Source organism: Lissotriton vulgaris, chromosome 1_2 (genome assembly GCF_964263255.1).
Source record: "Lissotriton vulgaris chromosome 1_2, aLisVul1.2, whole genome shotgun sequence".
In the NCBI taxonomy this organism is placed as follows: Eukaryota; Metazoa; Chordata; class Amphibia; order Caudata; family Salamandridae; genus Lissotriton; species Lissotriton vulgaris.
Window position 1 is genome coordinate 128,963,019 of NC_141686.1, and position 13,492 is coordinate 128,976,510.

General features: G+C 48.8%; 1 protein-coding gene across 2 annotated transcripts in view; it reads left to right on the forward strand.

Annotated features, from left to right (window-relative positions):
- DGKI (diacylglycerol kinase iota) overlaps positions 1-13,492 on the forward strand; it is a 689,048-nt gene that overhangs the window by 452,395 nt on the left and 223,161 nt on the right. For both annotated transcript variants that reach the window (XM_086952973.1, XM_086952974.1), the window contains 2 exons: positions 474-518; positions 9,278-9,347. In XM_086952973.1, the coding sequence (XP_086809099.1) occupies positions 474-518; positions 9,278-9,347 (115 nt within the window). The remainder of the gene's footprint in view (positions 1-473; positions 519-9,277; positions 9,348-13,492) is intronic.

The following is a 13,492-nucleotide window of genomic DNA, read 5'->3' on the forward strand; positions in this document are numbered from 1 at the left end:
CTGAAACTCATTGGACCAATGAGTTTCAGTTTAATTGTATAGTTTACCCGCAGTTACGCACAAGTGCTTAAAAGGAACACGTGCCCAGGGCACGAAGTTGCTCCTTGCATTAGAGTTTGTCTAAAGGAAGGGGTGTGCCTTGAACCATGTTGGGTTTGGATAAGTTATGGGTGAGAGATGAGTGTCCTCAAATGTACCAATTGTATATGAAGCACTCTGTGCTTAGCCACAGCCGATCAACTCTGTCCATTAGTTGTACCAGTGCCATCACATGAGTTAGTGGGTATTCCCCTGGTATCAGCTCAGCCTTTACTCATATCATACAGTATGGGGGTAACATGCAGTAACCTGTTGTGTAAGGTGACTATTGTAGAACACCATGATGCCTGCCTGCAGCGCAGTTTAAACCCTTTGATATGCTATAATTGATCTGTTTTATGACACTGGCATTATCTTTTTTTTTTATTCCTTAGGACCTACTATCTGTGACGTCATCTGTGCACAAATCCCACTGCCAGGTAAAGAAATGCATGTATTCCCACTAGCCTTGCCCTCTGCTTTGGATACACAAGTAGCAGAACTTGTTCTCTTTTAGTCCTCAGGATGTAGCTGGGGAATTAGTGGATACAATAGCTCCTCTGTGTGATCTGTTGAAGGCACAGGGAAACGTGTGTGAGCTGGAAGTGGCAAGAACCAGGGTACTTGTTACTAACCCTAAGAATAAAGTGAAGCAAAGTTTACTATTGTATGGATTAACACCTCTTCACATTGAGCACTTTGTGGTATACCTCGGAAGTACTAACATGAGAGAGATGAATGATTTTCGGCTCTCTTGCTGCGGCCCAAATGTATTGGTAGTAACAGGCATCAGTTTGGTCTTAGAACTGTGTATTGAGTTAACTACTAGTTCAGTAAAGTTCTGTAAGAAAGTTAATGTGTGAAGAAAGTTCCATTCCCAAGTAAACTCTGCAAAGAAGGATTGAAACCTTAAGGCTGGTTTCTTGGTAAAGGGAATTTGGAGCATTTACAGGTAAGCTGTTGGGTTTAGGGCTTTCTAAGCGTCAGCTTGTCTGTCTTTCTGGAGTTTGCTGGTGTCCTAAGCTGATGCTATTTGGGGAATGCTCCTGTGTAATATTTTTTATGTTAATCATACTTATAAGCAAATTTACACCAATGCTCCTTGGCCTTCTAGAGAATGAATCAATAGTTGTTTGTGAGTTTAGCTATTTGGTTGTATACGTTTGAAGGGATCTGTTGAGTATGAAACTAGGGGATGCATTTGTGGGAGGGCCACCAGCTGTCACGTTTCATTTTGTCCAAGATCAGTTTTAAGGAATAAACACTGACCTCCATGTGAAATCCATGAGCTTTGAATGGGCATGGAGGCACAAGTTCCCTCACCCTGCAATATGTGTTCTAAATAGATCAAAGTCATGAATTTTAGATTTATATACATCCTTGGCATAACACAGATACTAAATAAAGTTGATATAAACTCTAGAGACAATTAGCACATTCATAGTATTATTTGGTTTAAACAGCACCATTTATATTCCTTAGAATGTTGTCCATTCCTACTCATAAAGCCCATCAGCTACTGCTCTCACACCAGACAGCTGAAGGGATGATGACATTTCAGACTCGTTCAGGTCGTCATACAACTACTAACTTTGGAACTAGTCTGTTATGCTAGTCATTGTCCTGTCCCCTCGCTTATGGCTTATTCTAGTAAGTGTCTTTGGTGCAAAATAGTAGGTTCCTTAACGGTTTGTGGAGTCAGTAATGCTACAGTACTGTAAAACATTGTCTTAAAAAGTCAAGAATAAAGTGTACTTCTGAGAGCATGTACATCCTTCAAAATGGGTAAACATCTTTTACAGCGTGGTGTTTACCCCACGCGTCCTTTACTACGCAGCCATTACAACGCAAGTCGTTACTACGACTTGCGCTGGAGGGTGCTCTTGTTAAAGGAATAGTTTTATTTTCGATTCCAACACCTTCCCTACTGCTACTTGGGCTGGAGTTGGAATAGAAAATTAAACTAATCCACAATCCAGCGCCCTCCAAAGCAAGTCGTTGTAACGACTTGCGTTATAATGACCGCGTCGTAAAGTACCGCGATCATTTTGATCGCGTTGTACTAAAGTACATCCTTCAAAATGTTCAGTGACTCAATGGGCATTAACGTTGAACTTTATTACTGTTCCTAAAGTGGCCCATATAGAGGACAGCAAGTAGTTTGGTATAGAGCTGGTGTGTCACGATTATCCCTGGACGAACTCTTCCATAGATGGGCTTAAGTACGAATGAGGATGCACAATGAAAAACGTGTGCAGCCCTGGAGAGTATCTTCTAGTTAAGAGCAAACTTTCGGGCTGAGAGAGCTGTCATTGCTGACTAGACACTTACTGTTAACTTGCCTGCTTTTAAAACAGACAGTAAGAATGGAAACTGTCTCAGTGGGTACACATCCTCCTACCCATTGTCACTGACAGGCAGCCAGTAGCCGCCACAGCATTAGAATGCAGAAAAGCTTTTTCTTTCTCTCCTTAAGAGGTTACCTGAACACACCACTTTACCTGTCACCTAATGTTTCACAGAAATTCCTTTTGTAACTTCCCACAACATTATGGGCCCGATTCACAGAATGAACTTAAGACTCAATCCTAAACTTACTACTATTTTGGTATTCACAGAATGCACTTACTACTTTCGGCATTCACAGAATGCACTTACTACTTTTGGTATTCACAGAATGAACTTACTACTTTTGGTATTCACAGAAGTTTAGGATTTTGTCTTAAGTTTGTCTTAAGACAGACTTAAGACAAACTTAAGACAGACTTAAGTTAGGATTTTGTCTTTAGTCTGTCTTAAGACTAACTCAAGACAAAATCCTAACTTCTGTGAATACCAAAAGTAGTAAGTTCATTCTGTGAATGGCAAAAGTATTAAGTGGATTCTGTGAATTCCAAAATAGTAGTAAGTTTAGGATTGAGTCTTAAGTTCATTCTGTGAATCGGGCCCCCTATATTTGTAACTGTATTTTAAGATTGGATCCCTACAGGTATGATTTAGTGAGATGTGTCAGTTATCCCTAGTCTTGTTCTAAGACACTGTAGACTATTTTTACAGGTGTGGAGAAAAGGTAGGACATTGGTAGGTTTATTTATACTTTCCGCTATAGTTTTGCTTTTGATCATATCTTTAGTGTTCTGTATGGAGTGTTTTGTTTTATTGGATGTGATCTAGATGGGGACAAACATTCACAACCATTGCTGTGCAGATGAATTCACTGTCCCTTAAGGCACTGCAGTTCTGCTCCACTGTTATAGAAGATGCCAGTGCAGCAAATTGTGTTTCCAGACCAGGGCGGCAAGCCTGCCCTTTTCTGAACCTGGGTAAGTGTAGAAGACCAGACAAAATGATCTGTTTTTTAAACAATCTACTGAACTAGAATTCATAAATGAATATTTTTTTAACAAGATATGGTTATGTCTAGAGAGGAAAGCAATCAATATTTGGACATTACTAACCATGTGACATAAGGCTTTATTGTGGCAATGGTCACAAATTATGTTGGTTTGCAGATATATGATATTATATCTGAAAAATATCTGATTGCATATTTGCATTTACATAATTTAATTTTACAAGGGTGCTTGTTAGACCTGGCATCCTTGGTGTGGTTTCCCCAGTCTTTTTGCCTCTACCTCCAGTATTTTTGAATGTATGCTGGACTTTGCTTTTGCTGTTTTTTGTACTCTGGGCACTTTACCACTGCTGATCAGGGCTAAAGTGCAAGTGCTCCCTATGTTAATTGTGATTATGATTGGTTATCCTTGTTTGGCATTTTTGATTTACTGGTAAGACCCTAGTAAAGTGCACTGTGTGTGCCCAGTGCCTGTAAATAAAATGCTACTGGTGGGCCTGCACTACTGATTGTGCCACCCACATGAGTAGCCTTTTACCCATATCTCAGGCCTGCCACTGCAGTGTCTTCCAGCGCAGTTTTAAACTGGCATATCGACCTGGCAAGTGCACCCCCTTGCCAGACCCAACCTTCTTTTTTACTACATATAAGACACCCCTAAGGTAGGACCAAAGTAGCCCCATGGGCAGGGTGCAATGTATGTGAAAGGTAGGACATGTACTGGTATATTTTACATGTCTTGATCGTGAAGTAGTGTCAATTTCGTTTTTCACTATTGAAACACCTATCTCTGCCATATGTTACAATTGGAGCTGCCTTGTAACAAACTTACAAGTGTAACTTTCAGTTTGGAAGAGATAGAGATTTGGAGTTTGGTTTCACTGAATTCAGAATTAAAAAATACATATTTTGGTACATATGGTTTTTAAATTGTGTGTTTTGAAAATGCCACTTTTAGAAAGAGGACATTTTCTTTTTTACTGTTCTGTGCCTCTGCCTGCTTGTGGAATCAATGCCTGGTTTAGACTGACAGGGGCTGTTTGTGCATTCATTCTAGACAGTCACACAAAGGGAGCTGAGGTGTGTCCTGCATATCCTGATGGGCCTTCCTGAGCTAGAGTGGTGGGAGTAGTTGTCACTGACACCTGAATAGGGCTGTGCTTGTCCTCTCACAACATTGTCACCAAGCCCCTGGAGTGAGTCTTGAGCCAAGGCAGTATGCGTATTTCAAAAGCTAAAGGGGGTATAAGTATTGGACCTGTAACCCCACATTTTTAGAACACTTCTGGACTGAGGACTCTGCCTATAAGAAGAGCTGAAGAGCTGTCAGAAGGAGTACTTCCCCTTTGCTGCATTTTGCTGGGTTGGCCTGAGGTTGCTGCTTATGTTTGTGGGCAGTGAAAGAACTGGACTTTGCTTTTTAAATCCTGCTTTTCCAAATTTCTCCAAGGGCTTGTGTGTGCTTGCCTCCTGTTGAAAGTCTCAGGGTCATCAAAGACTTCATCTGCAGCTCCCCTGAACTTCACTGCTTGGAGTTCTGACCTGTCAAGTGGTGCCAACTCCAGTTCTTGTCCCTTGAAGGATGCTTTGCTGCTTCAAGAACCAAACACCCATGCATCTCCCTTCCAGTGCAAGCTTGCCGTGCAGTTGAAAAACCAATGCAGCGCCTGCTCGCGGCCCCAGGAACCACCCCGATCCAAGTCCAGAGCACCGAGTCCCGACGTCCAAGATCCCCACTGTGACTTTGCCGCAGGCCCTGCTCTCCAACTGAAGAAATCGACGCAGCATCTGTTTCACCACCGCATTGACCCGCTTTTAGTTTCACTAAACAGATAGAAAGATCATCAATTCACCAAACTGGAGGTTACAGTAATTTAATTGTGTGCAGCAGCGACTTCTCTGAATCAAAGTGTAGAGGGATTGTGGTTTCTAAGTGTTAGAAGGTGGTTCTGACCATCTCAACCGCCCACATTTTTCGTTTTTTTGAACACCTATTTGTTGTTTTTACTGTGGGAGAGCCCCATAAGTTGGGACTCACCCACAGTGAACTCATGATGAAAGAGACTGCATGTGGATTTTGCTGGTGTCCCCCTGGCTTGACTAGGCCGCTGCGCTGCAGCTGATGTAAAGGGCACCAGGCTGGTTACATGCAAACACATGTGGACATGCGTGTGCACATGTGTAGGGGCTGCGCAGGGGAGATTCCTGGTGTGCGCAGCCAAGGAGCAGGTGCAGATAGAATGGTGTGGCAGGAGTTATGCAGAGCTGGGTGGTGACATGAAATAGGCTTTATACAGTGGGAAGAAACATGACAGGGAAAGTCAGTGTGCTTTTCTGTTTTTCACTCCATTATTCTCCTATGAGGATGGGGAGCACATGGGCTAGTTTCACTTTCCTAGGGCCTACAAATTCCAGACATGCACCAAAGTCCACTGTAACTTATGTGAGAAGAAGTATTCTGCTGAGTCCAAAGTCATATTTGTACTGCTTTTGGGTCATCCAGAAATGTCATATTTCTCTGAGTCAGCACATAACCAGGGCCTGCCTAAGGGCTGACCCTGCCTGGATGAATGAATGACCTTCCTCGCCAAGCTGTAGTCTCAGAGGTCCAGCCCTGCACAACAAGAATTCCAAGGGCGAGGGCCTCCCCTCCAAGAAGAGAAGATAGGTGGAGCTACAGGTTCATCCATCAGCAGCCGACACCTGGTGCCAGGCACCAAGCATCTCTGGAGAGAAGGCAGCGAGGGGGGAAGGGGCTCTCAGAGACCATGTGGCATGAAACCCCTGGACGTTGCCATTTTGAACAAACCCAGAGGCCTGGCCAGGCAGGAGGTAGCAGGGGCAGAGAAGTGATGTGTCGCTGTGTGATAGAGCAGAGACTTCCTGCCAGCCCCCTCTCCAATTCTTTAAAAAGAGTTGGCACAGGAAGAGGACCTCTCTTCGGGTGTGGTCTGCTGAGGAAGACTGGTGCTGGAGCCTGAAGCCATGGGCAGCTAGAAGGAAGAACCTCCAGACTATGTGGCATGAAACCCCTGGACGTCGCCATTTTGAACAAACCCAGAAGCCTGGCCAGGAAGGAGGGAGCAGGGGCAGAGAAGTGATGTGTCGCTGTATGATAGAGCAAACAGAGACTTCCTGCCAGCCCCCTCCCCAATTCTTTAAAAAGAGTTGCCACAGGAAGAGGACCTCTCTTCAGGTGTGGTCTGCTGAGGAAGACTGGTGCTGGAGCCTGAAGCCATGGGCAGCTAAAAGGAAGAACCTCCAGACTAGCCCAGGACACTGCCTGGCACCACAGGTGAAGACCAGGACCAGTGAGCAGAAGCCTGGGCCTCTGCGCAGGGAGAAGAGGGGCCCAGGAGGAAGGCCAGGCGAAAGGCTGGTACAGGGAGCCAGTGAAGACTGCTCCCTGCTGAGTTCACCCGCTTGAAGACCAAGAGGGTGAAAGAGAGTGCTCCCAGTGGCTGGGGAGTGTCACCAGGAGCAAGAGGAGGCAGAAATGTCGCAGATCAGTACCCTGGGGTCTGAGATATGCCTCCCAGAAGGTTGGCAACCTTGGACCTCCAAGAATACTGACGACAAAGTGCATGGGGCGCCGCCGCTGGTCTTGAATGTGGGTCAGGTCCTGGGGGATGCCCCCAACAGAAGCTAAGACGGGGAGCGCTCCCCATGAACATGGTGAAAAGGGGCCCAGGATCTCAACTCTGGGCCCTGCTGGAGGCGGGGGGTGCCGTCACACCCCTGCAAAGATGAAAATCGGGGAGTGCAATTGCGCTCCCTGGGAAGGAGCCAAACCGGGGTGCCAGGAACCCACCCTGGCCCCCGGCGACAACAGAGTGAGGGAAGCGCCGTTGCGCCCCCGCAAGGAAGTCAAGGTAACACGGGACCCCAACTCTGGGCCCCGTCACCTGGAAGTAAAGCTGGGGAGCACGTGAAGAGGTGTTGGTGGGGTGTCAGCAGCCCATCCTGGCCCCTGCAGAAGAGTTTTAGTCGGGGAGCGGTGGCATGGGGGGGGCCCAGGACCCCAACTCCAGGCCCCAGGAACGAAGCCAAGCTGGGAGGCCCCGTCGCGCCCTCCCCATGAAGATGGCCCAGGGGCCCGGGATCCCACCCCCGGACCCCGAAGAGAAGGAGGAGGGTGGGGGAGTGCCGCAGCACTCCCCCAAAGTCCAGCCCAACCGGCGGGAGTTATCACATCTGCCCGCAGGAGCTGGCAGACCAGAACTGTGTTGCCGGCTCCCACGGCAGCACGCAAGGGTGCTGGTCGGGTGGGGGGCTGGCAGGGGCTGCTGGGGGTGGAACCGGGACCCCAACCCACGAGGAGGAGCCAGGGGCCCGGTCCCAAACATCCACAACTCGGGCTCCCCGAGCTGTGGACACCCACCTGGGGGTCAGGGTAGGACCGGGCCCCCCAACAAGGGCTGGATGTGGGAAAGCCGCCCGCGGTGCAATTGCGTCTCTCCTGAAGCAGCGGGGGAGCCGCTGCTATAATATGCAGGAGAAGACGGAAGCACCCCATAATGCCTTGCAGGCCGGGACCGACCTGAAAGGGCAAACCACTTTTTCTGGGTCTGTGGTGGCCCCAAGAGAACGGGGTCACCACCAAGTGAGTGCAAAGGTACAGGGGGTGCTGCAGGAGAAAGGCAGTCTCCCTCAGCACGAAGAGGAAAAGTCCCTCCCTAAGTCTCTACGGACTCAGGAGAAATAACCCCTCAAGGGCTCGGCCAGCAGTTATCAACATCCTGAAGCTGGAACTTTTGTTCTGCAGCTGGTGGTGTGTTATGGACTGCACCAAGGGATGAAGGGCTGAGTGAGGGATGTCTGGAGAAGGGCATCCCCTGGAGGCAAAGAGGTGCAATTACAGGAGAAGTGCGTTTGCTAATGTTATTTCTATGGAGGGTCTGTAAGTCACATGTGTAATGTGAAGTCATAAGCAACGAGGGTTTATGTTGCTAGACATTCCTGCTAGGTTGTCTTGCTGGATATGCTTATTCCTGTGATTGCATCTGTAATGCCTTTTATAGGTTGTAATTCCAATGCATTATAAATGTTATCAAGTCTAATAAGTACCTCGTTTTAAAGGGATGCCTAAACATGTATTCCTACTGCTGCGTTAGGTGAAGAAGAACCCAGACTGTTAGCCCCTAAGATGCAGAGGTGTATACTTCGTGGTCGGTATGGGATGCTCAGCCACAGTTATGTGTCACCCTGGCAGGTGTGCCTATTATAAATGCTCGTTGAGGTAATGGGATGGGTTGCCACTGGGATGGTGCCAGTGCACAAGGCCCTCGCTCCAGGTTATGTTCAACTAACTGCATTATGAGGCAAGATGATGTTCACACATGGAAGTTGTGGTGCTACACCCCACCCCCTGCCGGAGGGGTGGAAATGTTATGCAATGTCACAATGTAATTCCAACAGCTTATGTATATTTGTAAATTGGTGCATAGTATTGAGTAATGTGTGTTTAATAAATGTACTATTACTTTTGTAAAGCAAAGTACAGACTGGAGAATTAATTATTGAGTTTTATTTCTGCGTACCTGTAAATGGCGAGTACTAGCCCACACCACCTCCCTTGAGTAAGCCTTAGACTGATCTGCAACGCTACCCTCTGAGAGTCAGGTGCTATACTATGGTGTTTGGTTCCCAGTGAAGGACAAATGTGACATGTTATTTGTGCAGGCCTCACAGATACTGCCTCATTTTCCAACACTATGGTAAGAAGTCAAATGTGTTCGATGAGAGGTTATTGACTTCAGTCCTTAACTCACTGTATTGAACAGTGGAGAGGGGATGATAACATAAAGTTGGACAGCAAATAATGACAGCTCTTTTTTTTCTCAGGATGATGAGAGCCCTCCCCCACATGTTTCCCTCGGTGAACGGCTGAATCCTCGATGGTGCTTCCTTGATGGTGAGTCTGCTTCTAAATCTGTTAATTCCAGGCTTCTACATCCTCCCTCACACTTAAACAACTTCCGCTTCAACAACACACTTGCCACCTCCACCCCTTAAGTTGGTCCATTACCATAGCACCCGCTGTGCTTTCACTTTTGTCCATGAACCACCTCATCTGTCCATTGTTATCAAGTCTTCCGTCTCACTACCCACCCTCCATCCACCATCACACCAGTGTCCCCGAACTCACACCTCTCTTACACTCCCACTGCTCACACTTTCTGATCCTGTGTCACTCTTGCCCGCCACTCTAACATCTATCCATGGCACTATCACATTATCCCTGCACCTCTGATTTTCACCCACTCTGCTTTCCTTCCTGTTCACTCTTGCCTCTTCGATATTATTCCATCACAACTTTTGTTACAACAACCTGCCTTCCTCCCGAAATAGTTATGTAGCTGAAGTTAGAAATAGTAGATTACTCTGTCCTTAAATATTTTGAAATGTCCTCTGCTGATTCCCTTATATTCTAAGATTGTAAATAGGATTGACAAATTACATTATCCTTAAATATTTCAGGACATCTACTTGCTTCTGCTTTTCAAGTGAGAAGAGGGGGGATTGGCAGTGCAAAGAGTAAGGATGTATTTCAAATGCCTTGGTGAATCTGTTGAAGATGACAGCCTTTAGTACTGGAGTAATATTGAATCGGAAAACGTGCTGGATGAAAGAGGCTAGAGTCAGAAGGCTTAGCATATGCAAAAGAAGGGCAGAAAAGACAGTTACTGAAACTTAGACCTTAAACCTGAAGGCCAGGTGTGGGCACATACTAGTGCTAGTATGCAATCTCCTCCATTCATGCCTCTTCATGTCTCATCTCACACTTTTGATCCTCTTCACCTTGTGTTACGGCAACACCTCCAAGCGGAATCTTTTAATTGACCTGCTTTTGATGAGCCTATGCCCTGATCTTTGTAGTCAGTGGATAGAGAAAAGGAAACCTACCCAGTGAGACTGAGAGATTCGACGAGACAGGACAATTTTTCAAGAAGGCAGCATTATTAATCTGCGCTCGGCTTGTGCATTTGACTGCAGGAGTCCATTCTACGCCCTGCAGTCAAATCCATCTGTTTTTCTCCTTGATGCTCATAAGCTTAAGATGGTCGTTAGACTGGTAATGTCCCCAGTGACTATTGGTTATTGCAACAGCAGCGCTTTACACCCAATGTCAAAGCAGTGTCTTGCATTGCTCCTAGATTCTTCTCTAGGCTATTCTTTCTGTATCGGCCTCTGAGAATACTGGCTAACCACTGGCAACAGATCATTGTGCAAGAGATGCCTCCTCCCCCACCATGTACAAGGATCCAACTTCCACCTCACAGCAATCAATCAATCAATCAATCAATCAATCAATAAGAGTACTTGTAGAGCGCACTACTTACCCGTGAGTGTCTCAAGGTGCTGAGGGGAGGGGGGGTGCTGCTACTGCTCGAAGAGCCAGGTCTTGAGGAGTCTTTTGAAGGCGAGTAGGTCGTAGGTCTGCCGTATGTGGGTAGAGAGGGTGTTCCAGGTCTTGGCGGCGAGGTAAGAGAAGGATCTGCCACCGGAGGTCATTCGTTGGATGCGGGGGACAGCGGCGAGGGCGAGGCTGGCGGAGCGGAGCTGGCGGGTGGGGGTGTAGAAGCTGAGTCTGCTGTTAAGGTAGGCTGGACCGGCGTTGTGGAGTGCTTTGTGTGCGTGGGTGAGGAGCTTGAAGGTGATCCTCTTGTCGACGGGGAGCCAGTGTAGGTCTCTCAGGTGGGGGGTGATGTGGCTGTGGCAGGGGACGTTGAGGATCAGTTGGAGGGAGGCGTTTTGGATGCGTTGTAGTCGCCGTAGGCGTTTGGCTGGGATTCCTGCATAGAGTGCGTTGCCATAGTCCAGTCTGCTGCTGACGAGGGCCTGTGTCCCCGTTCTTCTTGTTTCGGTCGGGGTCCACTTGTAGATCCTGCGGAGCATGCGGAGGGTGTTGTAGCAAGAGGAGGAGACGGCGTTGGCCTGTTTAGCCATGGAAAGGGAGGAGTTGAGGATGAATCCTTGGTTGCGTGCATGGTCGGTGGGTGTTGGTGCTGTTCCCAGTGTGGTCGGCCACCAGGAGTCGTCCCAGGCTGAGGGGGTGGGTCCGAGGATGAGAACCTCCGTCTTGTCCGAGTTCAGCTTCAGAAGGTTGCTCCTCATCCAGTAGGCGACAGCATTCATTCCCTTGTGGAGGTTGATTTTGGCGGTGTGTGGGTCCTTGGTGAGGGAGTGGATGAGCTGGGTGTCGTCGGCGTAGGAGATGATGTTGAGGTTGTGATGGCGGGCCACTTGTGCGAGGCGGGCCATGTAGATTTTGAACGGCGTCGAGCTGAAGGATGAGCCCTGGGGGACGCCGCAGATGATGTTGGTGGCTTCGGATCGGGAGGGTGGGAGGCGGACGCTCTGGGTTCTACCGGAGAGGAAGGACGTGGTCCAGTCAAGGGCATTCTCTTGGATTCCGGCTTCTAGGAGGCGTTTCTTTAGAATGCGATGGCAGACCGTGTCGAAGGCGGCAGACAGGTCCAGGGGGATGAGGGCTGATGTGTCGCTGTTGTCTAGTTGGCGCCTGATGTCATCTGTGGCGGCGATGAGGGCTGTCTCGGTCCTGTGGTTTCGTCTGAATCCGGACTGGGATGGGTCCAAGTTGTTGTTGTCTTCCAAGTGGCCGCTCAATTGCCTGTTGACGATTTTCTCGATGGCCTTCGCCGGGAACGGGAGCATGGAGATGGGGCAGAAGTTCTTGAGGTCCTTGAGGTCCGCCTTGGGCTTCTTGAGGAGGGCGTTGATTTCGGCTTGCTTCCAGCTTTCCGGGAATGTTGCTGTTTTGAAGGCGATGTTGATGACCTTCTGTATTTGGGGTGCGATGGCTGCATCTGCTTTGTTGAATACGTGGTGTGGGCACGGGTCTGACGGAGATCCTGAGTGGATGCAGTTCAAGACCTTGCGTGTCTCGTCGTCGTTGACGTTGGACCAGAAGGTCAGGCGGGTGGCGCTGGTGGTGTTCCCAGGGGAGGTGGAGTTTGGCATAGTCGGGGCGGTTGTGGTGTTGAAGCTGTCGTGGATGTCAGCGATCTTGCGGTGGAACAAGATAGCTAGGGAGTCGCACAGTTCTTGTCAGGGCGGGATGTTGTTGGCGCTGGGGATGGAGAGTTCCTTTACGAGGTTGGAGAGTTCTCTGCTGTCGTGTGCGTTGTTGTCCAAGCGGTCTTTGAAGGAGGATCTCTTGGCTAATCTGATGAGGTGGTGATGTCTGCAGGTAGCGTCCTTGTGGGCTGCGTGGTTGTCCGTTGTGTGTTCATGGAGCCATATTTTCTTCAGTTTCTGGCATGCGCGTTTGGAGGTCTGGAGCTCGTCGGTGAACCAGGTGGCTCTCTTGCTGGCGTGGCTGTTGGAGGGTTTCTTGAGCGGGGTGAGAGTGTTGGCGCAGTCTGCGTTCCACTGTCTGAGGTTGCGGGCTGCGGCGTCTGGGTTAGTGGGGTCGGTGGATGGGTTCTGGGCGAGGGTGGTGATCAGCCGATCTTCGGTGACTTTGCTCCAGCAGCGGCGAGGCAGCTTTTGGGTGCGGTGGTGCGTGGTTGGTTTCTTGTATGTGAAATGAATGCAGCGGTGGTTGGTCCATTGGAGTTCGGTGGTGTGGTCGAAGGCGACGTGGGTGCCTGTGGAGAAGACGGGGTCTAGCGTGTGGCCGGCGGCATGGGTGGGTGTGGTGACGAGTTGCTTGAGGCTGAGGTTGTCGATCAGTGTGGCGGAGTTGGCATCATTGTTGTTCTTGAGGTGGAATTTCAGGTCCCCGAGGAGGATGTAGTCCGTGGAGGCGAGTGCGTGGGTGCTGGCGAGGTCGGCGATGGAGTCGCTGAACTGAGCCCAGGGTCCGGGGGGTCTATAAATGAGTTTTCCTCTGAGGGTGGTGTTGGGGTCGGTGTGTATCCGGAGGTGCAGATGTTCGGCGGTGTTGATGGTGTCGTCTACGTGGGTGGCGACCTTGAGGGTGGACTTGTGGACGATCGTTATTCCTCCTCCGATTCCGTTGGCGCGATCCCTGCGGGTGATCTTGTAGCCGTCCTGGATGGCTATGGCGATGTCGGGCGCCGAGGAGTTGTT